The 26,644-nt window shown below is 43.7% G+C and overlaps 1 protein-coding gene across 8 annotated transcripts in view; it reads right to left on the reverse strand.

Annotated features, from left to right (window-relative positions):
- The window catches only part of LOC140895606 (sodium channel protein type 1 subunit alpha), a 181,918-nt gene that overhangs the window by 86,393 nt on the left and 68,881 nt on the right, over positions 1 to 26,644 (reverse strand). For 3 of the 8 annotated variants that reach the window (XM_073305718.1, XM_073305720.1, XM_073305717.1), the window contains 5 exons: positions 19,490 to 19,610; positions 10,585 to 10,672; positions 9,438 to 9,566; positions 8,631 to 8,722; positions 7,384 to 7,656 (listed from right to left, as the gene is read on the reverse strand). In XM_073305718.1, coding sequence (XP_073161819.1) covers positions 7,384 to 7,656; positions 8,631 to 8,722; positions 9,438 to 9,566; positions 10,585 to 10,672; positions 19,490 to 19,610 — 703 coding nt within the window. Of the gene's footprint in view, positions 1 to 7,383; positions 7,657 to 8,630; positions 8,723 to 8,820; positions 8,913 to 9,437; positions 9,567 to 10,584; positions 10,673 to 19,489; positions 19,611 to 20,666; positions 20,749 to 24,698; positions 24,782 to 26,644 lie in introns of those variants that run through there. The other 5 variants (XM_073305721.1, XM_073305719.1, XM_073305723.1 and 2 more) reach the window with 4 other exon arrangements.

Genomic DNA, 26,644 nt, shown 5'->3' on the forward strand with positions numbered 1-26,644 from the left:
AAGACCTGATCCCTGCAGGTCCCTATTAGAAATATACCAACTCGATTATGATTCCCCATCTACAATTGCATTTTGAGACCTGTTAGCCAGTTTTTAACCCACTGAATGTTCGCAATGGCAATTGTATATAATTTCAATTTCTTAATCAAAATGTCATCCAATACCAAGTCAAATGCCTTATAGAAGTTTGAGTATTATTACATCAACACTATTACTGTAGGGAGCCAGGGTGCCTTCCCTCCGAACCAGAGGGTAAACAGCCACCCTCTCAGCCTGAGTGGGCAGGGCCAGACCAAGCTTCCGCCAATCCCCGGAAGGGGAGGGATGGGACAGGAAGTACAAAGGGCGGGGCCCTTTGTCCAGTGAGGAGAGCACCAGGGAGGGAGACAGACGCTGGCTGTTCCCTCGCGATCCTGCTGCTGACCCAGGGGAGGCCCTGGGCCAGGAGGAACCTGACCGGGAGGAAGGTCTGTGGCGACCAGGACTGCCAGCCGCTGAGTACCTGGAGGACCTGGAAGCTGTAGCCTGGGCCAGCGTGAGTCTGACACAGAGGGGGAGCTGGAGCTGCCAGCAGCGGAATACCCGGACGGGCTGGAGGGACCGGAGAGACCCGCTTGAGAGACCGGGTAGGAAGTAGCTCAGGGGCAGAACTGCACCATGGGGTGGGTGTGTTTCGTCAGCGGGCACGGATGGCCCCCCGCTGACCCAGCGGCGGGACCTTCGCCTCCCGCCACTGTCAGGGCCCTGGGCTGGAACGCAGTGGAGTTGGGTGGGCCTGTGTTCCCCTACCCCGGCCAACCTGCCTTGGGTAGCAGAACTGTGCGCTACAAACCCATACCAGCGCCCTCCCCCCTGCCTGAGGGGCGCGCTGCAGACTTGTGCCGCACCCCCCCCCCGCCTGAGGGGCACGCTACAGACTTGTACTGGTGCCGCCCCGGCCTGAGGGGCGCGCTGCAGACTCCGGCCGGCACACCTTCCCCGCTAATTCCCCAGCACCCGAAGGGTGTGACTAAGACCTGCCAGTGGGACCATAGCTTTCCATCGCCCCCTAGGGGCTCAGAGGACCGACTGAAACCTGTCACAAGTGGTGGAGAATGCGGGCAGGCGATCCCTATCCCTGCAGAAAAGGGTTAGCGCGAGGGGGCCTCTGAAGCTCCCCACTGGAAAGATGGAGATGGAAAGGCTTATCAAGTTCCTGGCTGAGAGCTAGGAGCAGCACCAACTCGTACAGCAGCTGGGCACCCACCAGCAGCAGTTGCTTCAAACCCTGGGGGCCCAGCACCATGAACAACAAACCCAATGCTTCCAGCAGCTTGCAACCCTGTGGCCGGGCCATGGTGGTGCTCAACCGGAGAGGGCAGCCACCCCGCCCCCTCCCGCCCCACCGATCCGTCTGGCCAAGATGGGGCCTGAGGATGACCCGGAGGCCTATCTGGTGACCTTCGAGCGGGTTGCCTCAGTGGCTGGTTGAGCACCTGACCAATGGGCGACCCTCCTCGCCCCATATCTGACGGGGCTGGCCCAGAAGACTTACCGTGGGCTCCCAGATGATGAGGCCCGCATTTATGCTCGAGTGAAAACAGCTATCTTGGATGCCTTCAACATTACCCCGGAGACTTTTCAGTGATGGTTTTGGACACACCGGGCGCCAGACCCCGGGCCGTGGCCCAGGAACTGAAGGATGCAGGTACCCGATGGCTCCAACTCGAGCGTCGAACCGCAGCTGAGGTGACTGAACAGGTCATCCTTGAACAATTCATGCACATCCTCCCACCCCAGGGGAGGGCTTGGGTGTTGCAGCACCGGCCACAAAGTCTGATCATGGCTGTCATGCTTATGGAGGACTTTCTCGAGGCAGAGGCCCCGAAAGGACCGGCCGCCCGTCCCCCAAACCCTGGACCCAATGCACAGAAACTTGAACAGAGGGGGCCCACCTCCCAAACCAATGCACCCCACCGTTCCCAACGACCAGATGGCGGCAGGACCGAGTTTTCCCGATGCCCCGAGTCCACACCACTCTCCGGCCCTGGATGCTTAACCTGACCACCGGGCCCCAGCCCACCTGCAACCCCATGGGTGCCCCCACGTGGCCGGCGCGCCCAGAAGTAGGACCTTGTTTCCAATGTGGCGAGTATGGTCATCTGCAACGGGGCTGTCCTGCAATGGACTGCAACTTTGGCCTGGTGTGCGCCGGGGAGCAACAGGCCCGTCTGCCCTCTGTGGCCAAACTGACAGCTCCCATGGAAGTTGCCGGGGTCCCCGTGGTGGGTCTAGTTGATTCGGGCTGTGGGCAGACCCTTGTCCACCAGGCGCTCTTCTCGGACACCAAGCGGACCATTGGGGAAGTATGGATTCAGTGCATCCACGGAGATGTAAAATCGTATCCCACGGTTCGGGTCCCCATCATGGTGAACGGAGCAACTCAGTTAATGAATGTGGCGGTGGCGTCATCCCTCGCCTATCCAGTGATCCTGGGCCGTGACTGGCCAGACTTCGTCGAGGAGCTCCAATCCTTACCCACCAAAGAGGCGTTCGAGGAAGCCCCGACTGAGAAGAAGACAGGACCTGACTCGAGCTCCAACCCTAGAGCTGACCCAGGTCCCACCCCTGGGCAGGATGGCCTGGAAATGGCTGGTCCCCCTCCTGACCTGGTGGACTTTAGCCGGGATCAAAGGGAGGACCCTACGCTCCAGTTTGTCTATGAGCAGCTGGCCCGGGTGGATGGTGAGGTCGTGGAGGCGCGGCGCACCACCCAATGGCCCAGGTTCAAACTCAACCACGAGCGGCTCTACCGCCTTGACCAAGACCCCCGGACCCAAGAGGTCCGGACCCAACTCGTGGTCCCCCGCATTCATCGTCGGGCTGTCCTGAAGCTTGCACATGACATCCCGGCTGCCGGCCATTTAGGGCAGAAAAATCTGTGGCCAGGGTCCTGGCCAGGTTCTTCTTGCTCGGCGTCCACCGTGAGGTGAAGGATTACTGTGTGTCATGCCCAGACTGCCAACATGCAGCCCCGGCAGGGGTACGGAAGGCCCCCCTAGTCCCTTTACCAGTTGTAGGTGTACCATTTGAGCGGGTAGCAATGGACCTGGTCAGGTTTTTTCCAAAAAGTAAGGCGGGCCATCAATACATCCTCGTCCTGATGGACTACGCCACCCGCTTCCCCAAGGCCGTCTCCTAAAGAAGTATCACCGCCCGCACTATCGCTGCGGAGCTCATGAAGATCTTCGCAAGGATGGACCTCCCACGGGAGATACTCACTGATCAAGGGACCAATTTCACGTCTAAGCTGTTCTGTCAGGTATGTGCCCTATTGGGGATTAAGAAATTGCAGACCTCGGTCTACCATCCCCAGACTGACTGATTGGTCGAACGGTTTAACCGGACCCTGAAGGGAATGTTGCGGCATTTCCCCATCCAGGACCTCCGCCAGTGGGACCAGCTGCTCCCTCCTTTACTACTGGCAATTCGAGAAGCCCCCCAGGCATCCACGAAGTTCTCCCCGTTTGAGCTCCACTATGGGTGGCGACCCCGCAGGGCGTTGGACCTCTTGAGGGAGAGTTGGGAACACAACCCGTCCACAATACAGGGTCTCTTGCAATACGTCTTACAACTGCAGGGGTGGCTCGCACAGGCGGGCGAGCTCGCGATGGAGAACTTAAACACAGCCCCAAGAGCCCAGGAGCAGCACTACAATCGGAGCGCCCAGGCTCGATCATTTGGGCCAGGGGACCGAGTACTCCTCCTGCTCCCCTCGGAGGAATCAAAGCTTTTTGCCCGCTGGCAGGGTCCGTATGAGGTCCTCTGCCAGGTAGGGCCTGTCACCTACGAAATTTGGCAACCTGGTCACAGTAAGGGAAAGCAGATTTATCATGTAAATCTCTTAAAACCCTGGCAGGACCGGGAAGGGCTCCTAGTTGCCCCATATCCCCCCGAACCGGACCTGGGGCCGCAACCACCCAAGAAGTTGGATAATGGTGAGCCCCAGCTAGCAGAGACACTCACAGTTGAGCAGCAAGAACAGGCACTCTATTTAGTAAGGGCATTCCCCAAGACATTCACCATGAAACCCGGGCGGACTACACTCACCTACTGTGTGATCCAGACGGAACCCGGGGTGGTGGTCCGAAAGACAACCCGGCCATTGCCTAGGTGAACACGGGAGGCCGTAGAGGAGGAAGTCCAGGCGATGTTGGATCTGGGTGTTATTGAGCGCTTCCAGAGCGAGTGGCGGAGCCCCATCGTCCTCGTACCAAAGCCAGATGGGAGCCGGCGGTTTTGCATTGACTTCCAGAGGGTAAACGCTATTTCAAAATTTGACGCCTATCCGAAGCCCCGCATCGATGAGCTTCTCGACCGGCTCGGGGAGGCCTGTTATATCACCACTTTAGATCTCACCAAGGGGTACTGGCAGATCCCCTTGGATCCCAGGTCCAAGGAGAAGACCGTGTTTCCCACCCCTTCAGGGTTATACCATTTCACCCGGATGCCTTTCGGCCTACATGGGGCCCCGGCAACCTTCCAACGTTTGATGGACCGGGTGTTGCAACCACACATGAAGTACGCTGCGGCCTACCTGGACGATGTGGTCATCTATGGCAATAACTGGGAGGAGCATCTTAACCAAGTAGCGGCGGTCCTCCGCAACCTCCGCACAGCCGGGCTTACAGCCAATCCAAAAAAATGCCGAATTGGGCAGGAGAAAACCACTTACCTGGGGTACACCTTGGGCCGGGGACAGGTCCGCCCCCTCATCGGGAAAGTCCAAGCACTCCAGGAATGTCCGGCGCCGACCACCAAGAGGCAGGTGCATCAATTCTTGGGCTTAGCTGGTTATTACCGGCAGTTTGTACCCCACTTCGCAAGCATTACGGGCCCGCTAACGGAGCTCCTGACCAAGGACAGTCCCCGCCGGGTGCATTGGTCCAACGAGTGCGAGACGGCCTTTCGAACTATCAAAGAACGGCTGTGTAGCGATCCAGTACTCTACAGCCCTGACTTTCATCGTGACTTTATCGTTCAGACTGATGCCTCAGGTGTAGGGCTTGGGGCAGTCCTCTCACAGGAGGTGGACGGGGAGGAACACCCTATTGTTTACCTCAGTCGGAAGCTGTTCCCCAGAGAACGGAACTACTCCGTCATAGAGAAAGAGGCCCTAGCAGTTAAATGGGTGGTCGATGCTCTCTGCTACTACATCCTCGGGGCCCCCTTTATACTGGTTATGGACCACGCACCCCTGAAGTGTCTTAATAAGATGAAGGACAATAATGCCAGGCTGATGCGGTGGTATCTAGCTCTGCAGCCCTATGCCTTCACGATTCACCATCGGACGGGACAACGCCAATGCGGATTTCCTATCCCGCCTCGGAGAGGGTGAGGACACCAGCTCCGAGGATCGGGAGCTGGATTTGAGGGGTGGAGTATGTAGGGAGCCAGGGTGGCTTCCCTCCGAACCAGAGGGTAAACAGCCACCCTCTCAGCCTGAGTGGGCAGGGCCAGACCAAGCTTCCGCCAATCCCCGGAAGGGGAGGGATGAGACAGGAAGTAGAAAGGGCGGGGCCCTTTGCCCAGTGAGGAGAGCACCAGGGAGGGAGACAGACGCTGGCTGCTGGCTGCTCCCTCGCAATCCTGCTGCTGACCCAGGGGAGGCCCTGGGCCAGGAGGAACCTGACCGGGAGGAAGGTCTGTGGCGACCAGGACTGCCAGCCGCTGAGTACCCGGAGGACCTGGAAGCTGTAGCCTGGGCCAGCGTGAGTCTGACACAGAGGGGGAGCTGGAGCTGCCAGCAGCGGAATACCCGGACGGGCTGGAGGGACCGGAGAGACCTGCTTGAGAGACCGGGTAGGAAGTAGCACAGGGGCAGAACTGCACCATGGGGTGGGTGTGTTTGGCCAGCGGGCGCAGATGGCCCCCCGCAGACCCAGCGGCGGGACCTTCGCCTCCCGCCACTGCCAGGGCCCTGGGCTGGAACGCAGTGGAGCTGGGTGGGCCTGTGTTCCCCTACCCCGGCCAACCTGCCTTGGGTAGCAGAACTGCGCTGCAAACCCATACCAGTGCCGCCGCCCCCCCCCCCCCCCCCGCCTGAGGGGCGCGCTGCAGACTCGTGCCGGCGCCGCCCCCCCCCCCGCCTGAGGGGCGCGCTGCAGACACCAGCCGGCGCCGCCCCCCCCCCCCGCCTGAGGGGCGCGCTGCAGACACCGGCCGGCACACCTTCCCCGCTAATTCCCCAGCGCCCGAAGGGTGTGACTAAGGCCTGCCAGTGGGACCATAGCTCTCCATCGCCACTAGGGGCTCGGAGGACCGACTGAAACCTGTCACAATTACCTTTATCAACCAAACTTGTAATCTCATATAAAAAAAGATATCCAGTTAGTTTGACAAAATCTGTTTTCCATAAAACCATGTTGATTGCATTAAGTATATCACCCTCCTTTAATTCTTTATTAATCAACTCCTTGATTGGCCATTCTATTATTTTGCCCAGGATTAATGTCAGGCTGATAGACCTATAATAAGACCTGGGTCATCTTGTTTACCCTTTGTTAAATAGTGGAGTAACATTAACTTTAGTTTCATTGGCAGTTATGAAAAGGTCCTCTTGAGGCTATGGACAATTATTCCTTTAAATTTTTATTTAAAAGATAAAATCACAACTGAAACCAGGATACTATTAGTATTTTACAGCTTTGAAAGAGCTATTTTTTGAAAAAGTCAAGGGGGGGAATCCATTTCATACCACAGTGCCTGACTGACATCTCCACTGTACTGTCAAGATAAGCCATCCATTAGTCTGAGATTGGTGGATGTGACATATAGAGAAAAGAAAATAGGGAAAAAAAAACTTTTTTTCCTTTCAAATTAATAAGTCAGAATATGCGATTTTGAAAAATGCTCACCACTAGCTTCACTCTTTTCCCCTTAAAATCCATGATAAAATTCCCACTGACTTCCATGGAAGCAGAGGTATGCCACCATTGAGCACTTCTGTAACTTCTACTTGTACTACCCAGCTTAACATGGAATTGTAGTGATAGTTATTGATTTTTATATTTAGAAAAAAGCATCTTTTCATAAATATTGAATTGTGTTCTCGATCTTTGTGCTTATTTTCTATGAGAAAGATAAAAATGTCAGTTATCATTAGAATTATTAATTAAAATTTAAAAGCAGGCCAAAGAATACCATTCATTTTTTGAAGTTCTGAAAAATGTCCGCTTATTAACCTTTTGACAAATCTAGTCCTATTGTGTCAGTAATACTTTTGATAACTTTGGGTCAGACTGCTAACTTTCGGTTCAACATCTACACAATTTTACGTGCATCTATTTTCTGAAAAAAATTAAATTAAAACAATTTAAGAAGAATTAAATCAGTAATTCTTACCTTCATCCTCAGTGTAGCCCTTCCAGTCAAACGGAGTCACTGTTACATTAACAAATGTACCATTTTCACCTATTGTGCTGTTGAAGTATGAAGTAATATTTGTTTCCAGAGTAAAATTGTCTGGAGGCCACTGCAAGCATTTATGCCTCAAGTTACCCATGAACAGCTGCAGCCCTATTAGTGCAAATACACTCAGGCAAAATACAGTCAGAATCATGACATCTGAGAGCTTCTTCACAGACTGAATTAGGGCTCCCACAATAGTCTTCAAGCCTGCAAAGAGAAAGGGATTTTTATTATGATGTTCATCACATATTTAAAACATAAAAGTAACAATTTATACCAATAAAGTTAAAAATTTCATGCAGAAGCCCAAATAAATGGTTGTAATGTGTGTGAAATAACATTTTATGAAGAGTTTTCTCTTGTGAAGATGAATACATAGCTGAAAGTTTATGTTCATTTGAAATTGTGAATGTAAATGAATTGCACATATTCCAAAACACTTGTTTTAATGCCAAAACAAGTGATTTTGTTATTCATGTTTTACATGAACCTCATGTAAAGAAAAATCTTTCTTTTTAACTATTTGCCAATGGTAAATTTAACTATTTGCCAATGGTAAATTTAACTATTTGTCAATGCCTCCTGTCCCAAACCTTTGCTAGTATCAGTTTTATAACATACTGCATTGTTACAACAATAGTAAAGAGCTTGTTAAACAGCAAATGGGATCAGATTAAAGTTATAAAACTGGAGAGGGTTTGGAAAATAATAGAACTTTAAGATAATAAATCCCCCATGCGATGCCCATGCTATTCTTTATTATCTTATTCCTTTATCTTCATTAGTAAATCAGTGTTTCAAACAATTTTTGTTTTCACAGTCACAAATATCCACAGCAAACACTACATTACATCATAGTGGTAAAATACATATGGGTAAGAAAACCTCAGTATTACTGATTTTTTGTTGAATGTGGAGAAGAAAGCTTGACATCATAAGATGCAAACCACACAGGCTGTAAATTGCAATGTCTCATGCAAGAATTTGTTAAACTCAAAGGCTGATTTCAAAAGGAAAAAAGCTAATGTTAAAATGCAAAGAATCATAGATTTCAATCAATTCTATTATCTTATGATTCCTGTTTTGGTTTTTTTTGGCAAGCAACAAGGCTTGTGTTAAAATACTGTGAATTGAACTTCAATGGAATGAAATTCAGCCTCAGTGTTTAACCTAGCTCTCACCTGGAATGACTGATATTGTTTTCAATGCTCGGAGAACTCTGAATGTTCTCAACGCTGAGACATTGCCCAGGTCCACAAACTCTGTCACATATCTGTAATAGGGGAGTTCACACACAAACACAATGACAGGATAAAAAGGAACAGTTGGGAGGTACAAGGGACCTAACACCTTACACCAGTTACTTCTTACCTGGGATTACAGAAATAGTTTTCAAAGCTCTCAATACTCTGAAAGTTCGAAGAGCTGAAACATTGCCTAGGTTTACAAATTCTGTTACATACCTGTAGGATTAAATCACAGTTATTCAGAATTTAGGCAGATTTTATGCTACTTATGAGGGTCTTTCATTAAAACCTCTTTGGTGATTTTAGCTAATAAATTAAAAAGTAACAGTCAGCTGTTTACCTTTCACTGCAGTTTGCCTGCATTAATTTGCCTTCATGGCCTTCAGTTAAATGTAAATGTCTCTGAAGCAAACCACAGTGATTTTACTTTGAAAGCATAAAATTTATCTAGACTAGACTGGAAAATTGGAGCATATAATCAAAGGGGTTGCTTTATTCTGGTTAGAGAAAAATGCAGAACATCAAATTAGCTTCTATAACACTAACTGTATTAGTGGCTCCTGCAGTATATATGCTTACATTGGAAGATGAATACTACAATATTTATGACATGCAAGTCATTTTTAGACACAGAAAATACATATTCCCAAAAATTTCCAGTCTAGCTTTTTGGGGGTCTTTATTGACACTCATTTCATGGCCTTTTATGCTCTTCAGTTAAAAAAACAAAACAAAACTTACGCAAATGTAATGACAGTGAAATCAAGCCAGTTCCATGGGTCTCGAAGGAAAGTAAAATCTTCTAAACAGAAGCCCCTTGCAAAAATTTTTATAAGTGATTCAAATGTATATATTCCAGTGAAGGTATACCTGGAAAAAGTATCCAAGAACTTAATAAAGACAAATACTAATTCTTTATAACAGTTTTATTTTCTCGTTGCTAAAAGTCTTAGAAATAAAATTAAAGATTTAGCTAATTTCAAAAATTCAGAATAAATAAAGTAAATAAACAATGTCTATTAAAATGCATTATTCACCATTATAAGTATCCTTATATTCTAGTACAATATTTGTGATATACTTTTGACTTGTCAAGGGTGACTAGAGTGTATAAGTAGATGCTCTTTAGTAGCAATTGTATAAATCTAAAGAAATAATATAATAGATTTTTACAATACCATTCTATGAAATTATAGATGAAATTATAACTAAGGCCCACTTGGTCTATTATTGTTGTCCGACAACACTGTAAGATCAAGTTATTTTATATTGCCTGGGTCACTAACTTCTAAAACCTCTAATATTAACGCTGAAGAATAGCATGTGCTTAAAGTCCCATTTCAGTAGGACTACTGATGTGCTTTCCTGAGTTGGCATCTACAACTAGTTTCAGAGTAGCAGCCGTGTTAGTCTGTATTCGCAAAAAGAAATACATCTCACATCATCCGAGAGCTGTAGCTCACGAAAGCTTATGCTCAGATAAATTTGTTAGTCTCTAAGGTGCCACAAGTACTCCTTTTCTTTTTATCTATAACTAGGTGGCTATTGTTTTACTACTAATGCAGTAGTATAATCAAATCAACAGTATTGGCCAGAAGGCATAAAAACACTATCAAGATGCTACGTCATAAAGATGAGGAAAAATCTTCATGTGAGTCAAAGAGTAATATTATCCATGAACATTTGCCTCACCTTTTTCTGTACTCAAATTTTTCTTTCGAAGAGAGGAAGATTTAAAACACAATAAATAGTTTTATTTAGAGAGAAAACAGTAGTAGCGTCACACACTGACTGCTGTCAATGTCCTTCACTGAAAATAAAATAATGGTTCCTAGAAAAATTCATTTCAGATATATGGATATATTTAAAGAATATAGGTTTAACTTACTCTACATTCTTTGTCCATTCCGGAGGGTTACTCATGGTCATAAACACACAGTTGGTCAAAATAGTGCACATAATAAGCATGCTGAACAATGTATGTTACAGTCAAGGAACACAACAGTAAATTACACAATAGCACATTAAAACACATTTTAATTTCAACCAAATTCTGACACATATAAAAATCCCATTGATTTAAGTGACAATTCCAGATATATTTTTAATACAGTATCAACCCAGAAGTTCTCATTAGTAAATTAAACTTTATTAGCACTAAATTCACTTGTGGTGTAAGCAGAAGCAATTCATTTTTTAAGTGTCCCTATCCAGTGCTTTGCGCACACTAAAAACAGTAACAGATCATAACAATATTAAGTAATGAACTCTCCTCATCCCAACAGCTTGTTGACAGTAATAAATAGCAACTTCCTCCCTATCCCACTTGAATCTACTGGAATCTTCTCTAACAATTTAATAGCTTGGGAGAAAAGACACGTCTTGCAGGATGCTCAGAAAGTCAGAGAACTAGCTTCTCTTGGACCAAGGGAGGAAGCAAGTTCCAAAGTTGAGGAATCTTCATTGAGAAGAAGTTACCTGCAGCTCCTTTGTGATGAAATCAGGAGGCTGTCAGCTTGTGCATCTCCCCTGATCTGAACTGTCATGGTATTACATGAGCTTAAAGATAGCGTCTCTAAGGGACCTAGAACCCTGGATAACGGTAGCAAGACTCATATCTAAAAGACAAGGTTTCAACAGACTCACTGAGCACAAATAAAAAGAGTATTTAGTTACTGCTGCTTCTAGAAGCAGCTGGGAATACAACAACACATCAGGTAGCCAATCTACGTAACAAATGATGAATAAAGTCTATTTGTTTACTCCACCAAATAAGCCAAAATAACCAATGTCTAGTTTTCCATTTACTTCCCCCAATCAAATAAGCATTATCACAGCACTGTCATCCACTTGATGAAGACATTGTACCCTATGTTTCCTCACCAACTCTCCTGGAATTTGATTTTGAACTAGAGGAGGGCAGCAGAATATAAGCTGAATCCTGGCAGAGAAAGAGCATGTCGGGGAAGATGAGCTCCTGTGGAACTCCAAAAGAAAGAGAGAAAGCCCCATTGGGGTAGATGAGCAAGTGCCCAATGCTATTCTCTGTGACCTCTCAGAAAGACAACCGTCAGGAGCCAGTAAGAAAGAACTGCCATGGAAGCGTGTCTTATTCTACCCATGCTATAATTCAATGCCATCTCATGGTCAATGGTAAGGAAAGCCACTGAAAGACTGGTATGAATCAGCATGGTAACCTGATCCTCATCCCAGTCGTCAACCAGAACAACTAGTGTAGCATCCCTACTACACTAAGGCCTACAACTCAAACTGATTGGGGTTAAGAAAACCTGAGTATCCTACGTGGCTGCAGCTGCCTCACTACATGTTCAGCAGTGTTTCAAAAAGACAGGAGATTTGACTGAGGCAACAAGTGTTTGCAGAAATACTGATTCTATGTAGTGTTATAAGTTTTTCACTTCCATTGATACTAAACATTCAGCATATATATCCAAGTGTTTAACAATAAGTGAAAGACTAAAATAAACAACAAACAGGAAAGTGATGCAAAATTACCACATGATGCCACATAAACTACAAAACGCTAGACTTTGTGCCAAATTTACTCTGGAAAAGATTTTACCTCTATTCACCCTTTATAAAAAATATGTTCCTACAAAACAGTTCATCGAAGGAGCTAATGTAGGGTGACCAGACATCCAATATTATCGGGATCATCCTGATATTAGGGGCTTTGTCTTATATAGGCAACTATATACTCTACCTGCTCCCCTGTCCACCCTAAAAAAAAAGTGTCCCTATTTTTCACACTTGCTCTGTGGTCACCTTAAGCTAATGATACAAACAGATATATCTAAGTATAAAAACACTTTACAGATACATTTGTATCCAAAAACCCAAATATGATTTGCAAATTAAAATTAAATTAAATGCTAATTTTTTTTTGCTTTTGAACACATTTGTAGGCTCTGGACACAGACTAAACTTCACTGTGTAGTTTAATACATTCATAGATATTAAGGTCAGAAGGGACCATTATGATCATCTAGTCCGACCTCCTGCACAACGCAGGCCACAGAATCTCACCCACCCACTCCTACGAAAAACCTCTCATCTATGTCTGAGCTATTGAAGTCCTCAAATTGTGGTTTAAAGACTTCAAGGAGCAGAGAATCCTCCAGCAAGTGACCCATGCCCCATGCTACAGAGGAAGGCGAAAAACCTCCAGGGCCTCTTCCAATCTGCCCTGGAGGAAAATTCCTTCCCGACCCCAAATATGGCGATCAGCTAAACCCTGAGCATATGGGCAAGATTCACCAGCCAGATACCCAGGAAAGAATTTTCTGTAGTAACTCAGATCCCACCCCATCTAACATCCCATCACAGGCCATTGGGCCTATTTACCATGAATAGTTAAAGATCAATTAATTACCAAAATCATGTTATCCCATCATACCATCTCTTCCATAAACTTATCGAGTTTAATCTTAAAGCCAGATAGGTAGGTGTTTTGCCCCCACTGCTTCCCTTGGAAGGCTATTCCAAAACTTCACTCCTCTGATGGTTAGAAACCTTTGTCTAATTTCAAGTCTAAACTTCCCGGTGGCCAGTTTATATCCATTTGTTCTTGTGTCAACATTGGTACTGAGCTTAAATAATTCCTCTCCCTCTCTGGTATTCATCCCTCTGATATATTTATAGAGAGCAATCATATCCCCCCTCAACCTTATTTTGGTTAGACTAAACAAGCCAAGCTCCTTGAGTCTCCTTTCATAAGACAGGTTTTCCATTTCTCAGATCATCCTAGTAGCCCTTCTCTGTACCTGTTCCAGTTTGAATTCATCCTTCTTAAACATGGGAGACCAGAACAGCACACAGTATTCCAGGTGAGGTCTTACCAGTGCCTTGTATAAGGTACTAAAACCTCCTTATCTCTACTGGAAATACCTCGCCTGATGCATCCCAAGACCGCATTAGCTTTTTTCACGGCCATATCACATTGGCGGCTCGTAGTCATCCTATGATCCAAGGTCCTTCTCCTCCTCCGTTACTTCTAATTGATGCGTGCCCAGCTTATAACTAAAATTCTTGTTATTAATCCCTAAATGCATGACCTTACACTTTTCACTATTAAATTTCATCCTATTACTATTACTCCAGTTTTCAAGGTCATCCAAATCTTCCTGTATGATATCCCGGTCTCTCTCTAAATTGGCAATACCTCCCAGCTTTGTATCATCCGCAAACTTTATTAGCACACTCCCACTTTTTGTGTGGAGGTCAGTAATAAAAAGATTAAATAAGATTGGTCCCAAAACTGATCCCTGAGGAACTCCACTGGTAACCTCCCTCCAGCCTGACAGTTCACCTTTCAATAGGACCTGCTGTAGTCTCCCTGTTAACCAATTCCTTATCCACCTTTCAATTTTCATATTTATCCCCATCTTTTCCAATTTAACTAATAATTCCCCATGTGGCACGGTACCAAATGCCTTACTGAAATCTAGGTAAATTAGATCCACTGCGTTTCCTTTGTGTAAAAAATCTGTTACTTTCTCAAAGAAGGAGATCAGGTTGGTTTGGCACGATCTACCTTTTGTAAAACCATGTTGTATTTTGTCCCATTTACCATTGACCTCAAAGTCCTTAACTACTTTCTCCTTCAAAATTTTTTCCAAGACTCTGCATACTACAGATGTCAAACTAACAGGCCTGTAGTTACCCGGATCACTTTTTTTTCCTTTCTTAAAAATAGGAACTATGTTAGCATTTCTCCAATCATATGGTATAACCCCTGAGTTTACAGATTCATTAAAAATTCTTGCTAATGGGCTTGCAATTTCATGTGCCAGTTCCTTTAATATTCTTGGATGAAGATTATCTGGGCCCCCCGATTTAGTCCCATTAAGCTGTTCGAGTTTCTCTTCTACCTCAGATATGGTAATATTTAGCTCCATATCCTCATTCCCATTTGTCATGCTACCATTATCCCTAAGATCCTCTTTAGCCTTATCAAAGAGTGAGGCAAAGTATTTGTTTAGATATTGGGCCATGCCTAGATTATCCTTGACCTCCACTCCATCCTCAGTGTTTAGCAGTCCCACTTCTTCTTTCTTTGTTTCCTTCTTATTTATATGGCTATAGAACCTATAGTTGCAAAGGGGAATATGAAAAGTAATATTTTAATGCACTAGATTGATGTGTACATTTGTACTGCTGTTAGTAGTTCCTGACCATTTTCCCTGAAGTGATCAAAATCAGTAAAGAATGATGATACCTTTCAGAGTAAACATTCAAGTCATGCATAGGAACTTAGCTGCCCAGTTCCCACTGACATCAGTGAGAGTCTCAATATTATTAACTGGCTTACTTCATTAATTTTGAAGGTCATATTATCAAACAAGCTCTGTATAGCATAACTGTTATTCTGTGACTCAGAATATCAAATGTAGCAAGCATTGGAATACCCCTCACACAGCCAGAACAGACAGATGCAAGGAATTCCAGTTAACATGCTCAGAAAACCCCTTTGACATCATTTTGTGGAGGTAGTCTCTTTGGTAGTCTCAAAGGGCTTGTGAATGCTAGACTTCAGGCTCCAATGTATCAATATATTTAAAACACAGTATGGGGCAGATAATTAAGTACACAATACTATTAATGCTAAATATACATTCCTTTTTATGTATAGAATAAAATATTCTATTTTAGCAATATTTAGAAACCTCATTCAAATCAATGGAATACTTAATTTCTATTTTCATCAGCTCAGTGATGCTAAACTGGTTTTAAAAGAAATAAAATGGTCGGGATGGCACTACTATATTTATATAGTTAGACATAAGCTATATGAACTTATTAGAGATCACAATAAAAAATAAAAAACTTACATTAAAAGAATGTGAGGTTGCAAAGTCAGGCACTCAAAAGTTAGATAATGCCAGAACCAAGGTTGCTTGTGCAACTCCTTTGGTGCACAGGACAGACTGTGCTCTGGGTATGAAGGAGGACTTTGCAGTGAATGAGGCTGTTGCCTGTAGGATCACACACCTAACAATTTATGCAACAAAGTAGGCAGAGGCCCTGATTTATTCCCAGAGCACACTCCGCAGGATGATCTCTTGGCTGAAGAAGCTGAATAGCATGCTAGAGAACTGGCTTCTATCTTTACCTCAGCCACGGAGTTTCTATGTGATTCTCAGTAAGTCACATAAACCAGAAATGTCACAGGTAGCACTGTGTTTCATATTTTCTGGGTACCTAACATGAGACACCTAGGGGCTGATTTGCAGAAGTGCTAAGTATTCATAATTGCAACTGAACTCAATGGTAACTCTGCTCCGAACGAAAAGTGCTATAAAATGCTCAGTATTCTGAAAAAAACACCATGCATTAGGCTTCTCAAACTGGGCAATCAAAACTGACGCCTTTGATGATTTTAAATTTAATCTGTGTGCCTCAATTCCCCATGTGTAAAATGGGGATAACAATACCACCACTCACAAGGGTGTTGTCATGTGAAATTCAATAATATTTCTAAAGAACTAAGGTGCTTCACAATGAGAGCACTACAGAAAAAACCCTCAAGAGGAAATTAGTAATTCTGTATTCACTGCAGGGCTTGGATAGCACATGGAGCCATACACTCAACGATGTGGATAAAAAATATTGAAGAGCTACCCATTCAGTGAGCACCATTTATCCTGAGCATTGAATGAAAAAATAGCATGTGATCATGTAATTAAAGACTATACCATAATGTATATACACAGGGGGGCCTAATTAAGGTTGTACAGACATTTCCTAAATTAAGTGTTTGCCTTGCAACCTCAGAAATGTTCTTTAAATGCAGAGTGTGTGAGTGTGTGAGTGTGTGTGAGAGAGAGAGAGAGAGAGAGAGAAAGAGAGAGATATGTATGGATTAATCAATTCCATCATATATGATGGATTCCATCATGTGGAACCATACTGCCCTGCATATGAGAAATCAGTAGGATTGGGCTCTTTAGATCCATATGGCACAGCCTTCTACCACTTGTGCTCAGAGATTAACTGGCAGCAAAGGCCGTTATATTCTATGTGGACCTGTCACTAGAGGGGGATGGACACACATTTTGCCAATGGTTTCCCAGCTATTTTCTCACATCAAAGGAATGTTGAGACTCAGGACTCCTGGGTTCAGTTTCAGGATCTGTAGAGGAGTGTTCTCTAGTGGTTACAGACCTTTCTGCTCCTGCCCTGCCCCATCTTCTCCCTGTCCTCTTCTGTTTCTATGTCTGCTCCCCAGCTCTTACCCCGCCCCCTCCCCTGCTAGTATCCTCTGTGCCCCTCTGCTCCTATTCCCCCATCACAGCACCTGCCTCTATCTCCTCACTATTCTCATTCCTTCTGCTCCTGCTTATCTCCCTCCCCTCTGGTTGTTCCTACCTACCCCCTATTATCTTCTGTATCCCTTTTCACCTGTTCCCCCTCCCTTCCAGGCTCTTATCCCCTCTCCCCCACAAGCTTCTGCTCCTGCCCCTCTGCCCTGCATCTCTTCCTCTCCCCTCCATCCCAGTTTCTCACCTCTCAAGTGCTCAAATGAATCAGCTTCCTCCTTCTCCTTCTTCCTAACTGGGTCCCAGGAGGGGGCGCAGCGAGAGCATAGGAGACAGAGCCCTTCTGCTCTCCGTTCCTGTGCCTGGTGCCACAGCAGCCACCAGCTGTGGAGAGGAGTAATTTCAGGGAAAGTCCTGGAGTCTCAGAGTGGAGCATGCTCAGTCATTCTGTGTGGATGGCACATGCACAATCTGGACACCTGTAGGTCCATGCTCAGTGAAGACAATCTTTAGAGAATTTAGCTGTCAAACTCTACCAAATCTTGATTGAGTATGTGCAAACTGTGACTTTTCAGAGACTTATAACTTGGCCAAATTTGAGCAGGTTTTCTTGGGGACAGCAAATTCCTGATGCAGAGGCCAGCTCACAGCCAAGTTTCATGACCCTCTCCAAACCATGGAGGTGCTAGACCTTCTTAATGCAACAGTTGTAAGATGTTTTTCCCAAAACGGGTGAAACAACATATTTTTTCCCAAGCCTCATTCTTAGAAATGGGTAATCCATTTTATCTGAAATTTTCCAAAAATATTCACCGTGAGGCAGACACATGGCATGGAAATTTTCAGCCTGAATAGTTTAAGTCTGGCAAAGTTATAAACAACTGAAGACAGAGTCTTATAATAGAAACAACATTAACTACATGCATCACTGCCTGTGCTGCTTTTAATATGTTGCATTGATATAAGTGAGCCCAGAGACCCTACTATCTACTCCTTATTGCTCAGATAAAGAAACCCCACCAGTGAGTCATATAGTAGTTGTCGCCTCTGTATATATTTAAAGGCATAAGTGACACAAGCAGACCATAAAAGAAATAATCCAATCCAGCGCAAGGAGATCTCCATCTAAAGGAGGTAAATTACTTGATCTCAAGAGGCCAGGTACTGTATGTAATAAAAATATCAGAATTTTATATACAAGCCCGCTTCCTTTTTGGTTATTGTGCATAACAGTTACTCTTTGCACACAGTTATATAAAATATATGGGACATGAAATTATTTCTATGATTACAGGTTTAAGAGAAACAATTTAAAAGGTGCTCAGAAATTCTCCCTCCTCTAAAATTCACAAACAAACAAAACACCCCCTCCTATTAATCATCCCGTATCATCTTCCCAATGTTGGCCAATAATAGAATATTGAATCACAGATTTATACAAATACGGGCTTGTCTACATGGCAGCACAGTCCGGACTATGGGAGTGAGAATTTTCGAGCATGCTAACATGTTGCACTCTAACTGCCCTATGTAGACCCTGTTGGCGTGAACTAAAAGGTATTTAGAGTAACAGCCGTGTTAGTCTGTATTCGCAAAAAGAAAAGGAGTACTTGTGGCACCTTAGAGACTAACCAATTTATTTGAGCATGAGCTTTCGTGAGCTACAGCCTAGTTTGCATCAAAGGAGTCCCAGGCTATATTAATGAGAACTATACCCGCAGTTAGAGCACAACATGTTACTATGATCTACAATTCACATACTCATACACTGCAATGTGCTGCTGTGTAGACAAGCCCTATGAAACACTACAATATATTTTGTTAAACAGAGCACTATAGGCCCGATCCAGCACCTGTTAAGGTTCCCATTGACCTCTGTGTAAATTGGATCAGGTGCTTAAACCCCAATCCTGCAAACACTTAAGCAGGTGTGAAACTTTACTCCTGCAAGTAATCCCATTGAGTTTGCTACTCATGTGTGTAAAGTGGCACACAGGGCTCAAGTGTTTGCAGAACTGAGGGCTTATTCGGAATTCAGAGACAAGGATTATTTTTGGCAACTTTAAAAAAATAAAAGTTTTGTGTACTAGTAATTCACACTACAGAAGAGGGTCAGGACATATACTGTACTTGAATGTCAAAATTATACAGGAGCCATCCTGTTGTAAAAATGCTATAGATTTTAATAATAATTAGATTAACAGGATTCCAGAGAAATGACTCTAAAAATGTACAGAATTCAAGATTATGCTATCCCTTCTAAAAGTTTTTTGAATTATTCCATAGATTTCTATTGAAGGAATATAATTATCTTTGAAATTCCAAGGATAATTAAAAAGAAACTATAGGAAGGTTGTAATTTTCTATTAAATTCTACAGAACTTTGCTATAAAATTTATATTGTAAAATAAAATTTAAAAAAACCTGCAAGTATTTTATATTTATAATGAAACAAACAATTGTGCAGTGTTATTTTTAAAGAGAAACATTTTGAATCAACCAGTTGAAAAGGATATGAATGTACCAAAATTTTAATAGCTATTTTTCTAAGAGGATTGAAAGGAGTTAAAATGTACAGGGCAGAGGTGGCACTGAATCGGAAGATTGCCTTCCCTCTATTCAATACTATAAAAGTCTGAAAAAAGAAAGAAAGAGCAGTTTAAATGTTTGCATTCTGCATTAACTTTTTAAAATCAAAAATCTTTTTTTAAATAATAGACAAAGTCTTACATTATGTTTCTACAGATAATTCAGAGAAAATCATATTTCTACATCCTTATTTTGGAAAGAAAACTTATTCCCATGACTTACCTGCTATATATTTGCTGTAAGGATACTACATTTGGTCATAGAATAATAAGGGTTTCATTAACTACACATTTACACACTTTTCTCTGTCACCTACACATAAAGTAAGGTGCAGAAGTGGTGAATTAAAAAATTAGTGAATATTTTATATCCTGATTATAACTAAATGTCTACTTTCCCCCTAAATACCAGAATCCTTCTCTCTTTGTTGCCTCTCCACAGCGCACACACACCCACCAAATCATGGGCCAGATAATAGGAGGGACTTTTTACTTAAAAATCTCTGTGAAGGATCCATCATTGACATTAACACCAATTATTCAACTCAAAGGGAGAAGTGGTGGTTGTTACCTGTGGAAAGTTGCCCCAAACCTAGAAGATCCCCTGCTGTGGCTCTGGCCCCCAGCAATACACCCAACTCTACTCTGGTTCCTGAGTGGTGCCCTCTATTGGAGCTGCACCAACCTACTGCTTCTCTCCGGCTCACCCCTGCTCCATGTCTCCATTCTATATGAGTCCAAAACCATACTTGTCTGGGAAAGGAGTGTACCACAGAGGCATCTGATCCCTGCTTCTGCATGGAGAAAAGGAGACTGTGTGTGGAGAACCCCTTCAGATATGGAACCAAAGACAATGGGGAACGATCTGGGCTGTGTTTACAGTTCTGGTAATAGATTTCAGACATTGATGGTCTTCAAACAGCAGAATCAGATGGTATAGGCATGGATGAAAATTTTTAAAATAATGAATTAGTCAAGAGGAACACATTTATTTGGCACAAGGTTTTAAAGCCTGAATTAAGAGATTTCCGGAAACATTTATAATCAATAAATACATTGAGGGGTGGTTTCTAATGTCTGCTAAACAGCAAAAAAGCACTTACTATGGACTCACAACCTCCAGATTGTCACATATCCAAATGATGTCCCTGTGTGCTAGATTCTGTATTTGTAGTTATGAGCTAGCTGACATATACGTAAAAAACAAACAAACAAATAAATAAATAATCACACATTCTGCTGACTTTGCATGTAGGGAGAATACACCACCTGCATTTAGTCAACTCACATCCTTTTCTGAATCTTTCTGAATCTTTGAACACAGGCATATTACTGATACTGTTACAAATAACACTATCTTGCCAAAGCTACAGTTTTGCGTGGAAGCTGCTGGTGCTCCTCCCAAGTGCATGTATTGTTCCACTTTTTGAGGACCTGCATATGCAGCTCCAAGATCAGAATAAGGCCCCATCATTTCAAAAAATTTCCATTTTCCCCCTTCAATCATCACTCATTTATATCCGCAGTGAAAGAAACATTGTGATTTATCATTAAAGTCCTCAAAATAGGTATATTGATCCTGTGACTTATAAGCCAAGACAAAAATTTGATTTCTGTCACTCTTTCCTTGTCCCTCTCTGCAGCAGGACACCCACCTCTCAGCCTCCAACAAGACACCTCCCTAGACATCCTGACAGCTGCTGGAAAAGCCACCTCAACACTCTGAGCTGAAGGCTACCTCTGTCACTAAGATGCAATGACAACATCGTGCGGATTTCTCTCCATGTCTGGCCTCAGTTTCGGCTGAAAACACCACCCCACTGCTGCGTCTCAGCCTAAGATGGGCTTTCTAGTAAGGGAGAAGCGAGGTGAGACTACATTTCCCAAGAACTCGGACACAGCCACTCTTCCCCCTCTTCTTTGCCACAGCAATTAGGCTATAAGCCAGAAAATTAGCCAGTCCTTACAGTGTAAAACCATCAGGGACAGATTTTGTTGTTTCTACACAGGCCTACATTGGGGGCCAAGTGGAGCCTCACAACCCCTTGGGGATCACCAGCAGGTTGCACTGTGCACCTTAAGGTAATGCAGGCTGCTCTTTTCTCCATGTCTAGTGGAGATGCCTGAGCTCTTTTCCTTGCTGAGGTTGGTTTGCACACCTGAGCACTAAAAGGGAGTAGCTTCTGTACCCAGAGTGGAGAGACTCAGATTTTCTCTTACACAGAAATGGGGACACAAGATGGAAAGGGTCTGTAAGCCCTCATTTTTACTCATATGCACAAGAGCCAAGGACAATATAGCCCTTTAGAATTAGTCAACTTCACAAAGGTTAATGAATACTGCTATCTGAACATGGACAACTGATATGGGTATTCACCTATGTACTCTGTTCTATTTTGACGTGAGTTTATTTTGCAGGTGTAGGACTGCTGGAAATTAAGCTATCTGCAATAAAAATGTAATTTATTATACAATCAGATCTATGTTTGTGACTAGCCACTCTAATGTCAAATAGAGGCTCTAAAATTTTTGTCTTTTGAGTCCAATTTCAGATTATCCAATATTAAAATGTTGTCTTTTGTGGTATATTTTGAATAAAAGATCATTTAGAAAGAGTAAAAAACCATCAGACCCAACATGCCTGCCCATTTTGTTTATCTTGATCCAATTTTTCCGTTTTTTTCACTATTTTCCTAAATCCTTGCTTTCTCTATATATTAATGGCATTACCTGAGGGATGAATTTGTCTCCAGATCAATTTGCATATTTTAATTTAATATAAATTTTAGTTGTGACTATATTCCTGTATTATTCTGTGCAAAATTATATGGAAGCTCAAATGCTATCCTTTGCAAAACTGTTTTTTAAAAATAAAATTTTAAAACACTGCAGAGAAAACTTAGAAACACTGTGGAATATGTTCTGAACTGCGATGAAGGCAAGAATATAGTGCAACCAAATATGGGCAGGATGGTGTTAAAAGGGTAATGACAATGGGGAAAGAGTGTGGAAAATATGACCCAGTGAGACAGAGATGGAGAAGTTAATAGGAAGCTTGAGATGAAGGGGGACTGGTGGAGGTTGGGGGTGCCAAAGCAATGGGAGAAAACGCAAACGCATGAGAAGGATACAAAGAACATTGTGTGAGGAACAGCTGATAGAAGCGAACTGAAATAGTTGGATATACTAGCAGGAGCCAAGCTTTGGTGTGAGAAAGTATATCTGTGTCAGCCAGACTAGGAGAGGAGATGAGTGCTGGACAGTAAGGATAGATAAGAGAGACAAGTGTTGGGGGGAGAAGCTGCAGAGACAGCCAGGAAAGAGCTGTTCTTCAATATGGGTCAATATAAACTTATGTGTGTGGCACAATGAGAGCACTGCAAAACTTTTACATCAGAGCAATCATGGGCAAGCTAAGAGGATGAAACTAATAAGAGCACTACATTCAGCACTAGGGCCAGCCACTCCACCTTTAATTCACCTAATTTTGCCCTGCTATTGAAGACATTTCAGAACATTGTGTATCAATGGCAGTACTTAGGGACAATTGGTACATGTTGATGACAGAGTAGTTGAGTGATGGGGTACGCAAACCCCACACTGGGCTGGAAGGGGTTAAGGGACCGTCCTGGGCCCAGGTACTCCACCCCTCCAGAACATGCTCCAGATGGAGAAGGGGTTGAAAAGGGAGCAACCCAGCTCGGAAGGGAGCGGAGGACAGACCTACACCCTGAAGGCTCCTGATAAGAGCACCAGAAAGGCCTCCCTGAGGGAATAAGAGTATATGCTGAGCCCAGCTGGAGCTGATGATTTCATTAGCTTTTCTTTTGACCTTATCTGGGACTGAAAGTTAGGAGAGTAAAGCAGTGGTCGGAAGTGACCCAAGGAGAGTAACTCAAGGGGTACCTTAGAGGGCCAGACACTGTTGACCCTCCTAGGGTCCTGGGTCAGAGCCAGGTGACATGGGTGAGCCTCAGCTCTGCTACCACTATAGGAGAGACTCAAAGCACCTGTTCAACCCACCATACCTCTGATTAAAGGAGGACCAGGACTGTAAGACCAGCTCACCGGGAGGAATACTAGGGGTGCTAACCACTAGGCAACCTAACCCACAAAGAACTCTATTAAGTGTAGTTAAGGTAGTCTTAACTCTTTGTTGCCTGTTTTGTCAGTTTATATCAGACTGTGATATTATGTCAACCCTCAAAACAATGTTTTCTGCTATGTTTAAAATGCTGTTCCACCTTACATAATGGCTGTGTAAATAGGAAAAATTATCTGTGCTTAGCTGAAAATTTCCTTTCTTTGTGAAGTGAAGTTCATAGGTCTGCTATAATGGGTACAGCCATCTGCTTGCAGTTTGGGGGCAGAATTAGATCAGCGACTGGCAGCAGGGGAATCCCCCGCTCCTTGAAGCTCCTTACAACTGAAATAACTTCCACTGCCAGGATAATTTAAATCTACTTTCCTAATTACAGATTGTGTTAAATATACTTTGAGGAAAAAGCACAATAATGTCTCATACTGCAGTGTGTGGTAAATTCCATCTAATGACAACAAACCTCAACAATTTCCATCTCTCTTCGGGATGATACATTTGTTTCCTGGGTGGGCCAGATCTATAGACCTTATTACTCTAACAAAAGAAATTTTCAGGTAAGGATGAATAAATTCTCCCATTTTTCTTTGTGCTGAGATCCACAGATTTGCTACAGTGGGATTTTCATACCAGTATGCCTCCACAGCAGGAAGCAGGATCAGCCTGTAAATGTGGACAACCAAAACAAGGTACATTATATATAAATATCACTTCCATCTTCTCAAATTTCTGCCAAAAGAAAGGAAAGCGTATTGGCTAAGCCTGGATGAACAAGATGCAGAATTTTGTGAATTTCTATATTGATGGCCATGTGGTATCTAACAAATTTTAATATAGGATACCAGACTGCTTTGCCCTGAGATTCTCTGTGCGCCTAAGGACTGGACTTTGATGCTTAACCAAAGGAAGAATATTTCTTGAATATATCTGGAGAACGACTGCTATGACAGTTGTAAGAATTACCTCTCTGAATTAACAGTACAATAATGGGTTTCATTAGAGAAAGCTCCCCGTTTCAAATAAAAAAACCCCTCACCTGATTGGAGATAGTAGCCCTCAGAAGACCTAATCATGGATAGGTATAACAATACCTTCTGCAGGGGTTCAACCTGGGCAGTGCTGTGAAGAACAAAATGAGGTTCTAATGTTGTTCTCTGTGACCTTGTGGGTTTGGAATGTGATCTAGACTGTACAAAGCATTTAAGATGGGGATTTGTACAATCCTTCCTTTTCTTGAACATATTGATAACACTGGACTACAGAGACCTGACCCTTTTTTGACCACAATGAAGCCATTCTGGAGGAATGGTTTAACATGATAGTTTTACTATGGACTTTGCAGCAGCCAATGGAACGAGTTCAATTTGGTGGCTTCTCTTTTGCGGTCCATGAACGTAATAATCACTTCATCCAAATATTCATTTTAGTTTGGTCTGTTCCCACCTGGAGGGTCCATTTTGCAATAGCAGACCTCCTTCCTCAGTGAGACAGATATCTCAAGATGCTTAGTCAAGCCTGAAAGCCACAGTCTCTTCAGTCAGAAATGCATAAACAACATCACTGCTGCTCTCTCATTCCTCTCTTATGTATTATTGTGTGGAGCAGTGGAAAAGGTGGGAAGTCATATAGTAGAGACCTTGCCCAACTTTGTGAGATATCATTCACTACCATGCATCCCAGATCCTGACAACAGAGGCCACAGGGCACTTTATTTACTGTTTCCAGATGCAAAGAGATCAATCATCAGCCCAACAAACTGATTTAGAAGTAAGATATTTCTGTGTGTAGTGGCCACTCTACTAATCCAACTTCTGCTGTGTCAGTCTTGATATACCTCTCCTCCTTGGTGGACAGAGACAGCAAACTTTTCTCCACCCAGGACAGGAGAATTTCTCTCTGGAGTAGGGCTGATCATGCTCTCCCTAGTGATTATGAAAACGCTATCAAGATATGTTGACTGTCGCAATCAGAACTGGCCTGTTTTCCATGGAAGGAGCAGTTCTCTTAGACCTCAATGAATCACTGTATTCCAGAGGGTTGATGCTGTGCTCTCTCTTTCTGGTACCCATTTCCTGAACTGTGTCAGGAAGAGCCCTTGAAAATTAAATTCTGATTCTTTGCATTCACCAGTTGTGGGAGCAGAGATTATATAATTAGAGCTAGGTCTCTGCCAACAGATGAGATAGGGTAAGACACAGAAGGCATCCCTGGAATTACTGGATCATATGAACTTTGGATCCTGGAAGCTCTGTATGTGATCAGAACTCCCAATTTGCTCTAATAAGAATTTGATTTTTGTTTTTGTGACATCACTTGTTTTCCATTACAGCTATCTTCATCTCAAGTTAATATTCTTCTGAGATAAGACTTTGTACCTGGTAATATGACTCCTCAGCCCAGATCTGTGACTGATTTCTCTAACACTGTGCATCTGTGTTTGGCCTGAATCCAAGGTACTCCAGGAACTACATTACTCTGTGTGTTTCCTTCATTTTTCTGTACAGAGCCCTGATCAGAAAAATTGTCCAAAACAAGGTAAGCTAATTTCCTTCTCTAAAGCCAATATTATAGCTACCATGATCCTGAAGAGACGCCCCAGGAGTAATGCAAGATCAAATGGTAATGATTGATTGGGATGGTAGGATGGGTATTCTATGAAGACAAGCTCCTTTAGGAACTTATTTATATGTTTCAGACTGAGCCTTGGTCTGCTTGTCCCTGCTTCTCTGATGCTAGAAATAGAACAGGGAGTGGGTTGTAATGCTGTGATCTGAAATAGATGATGTCTACTTCAATTCGTGTCATGGCTTTTCCATGGGTTGCAGAAACTGGGTTGGGACAAAACTGTTCCTGAAATTCTCGCACACTACAGGGTATCTCCACTGGGCAACATTCACTGACCTCATTTGATCAAAGCTATAAGAAGCCCTTCTGGTCTCAAATTGAAAGAGCATGGAACTATTCAGGGTTTTAATTACAATT

This window comes from Lepidochelys kempii, chromosome 11, assembly GCF_965140285.1.
Source record: "Lepidochelys kempii isolate rLepKem1 chromosome 11, rLepKem1.hap1, whole genome shotgun sequence".
NCBI classification, from domain to species: domain Eukaryota; kingdom Metazoa; phylum Chordata; order Testudines; family Cheloniidae; genus Lepidochelys; species Lepidochelys kempii.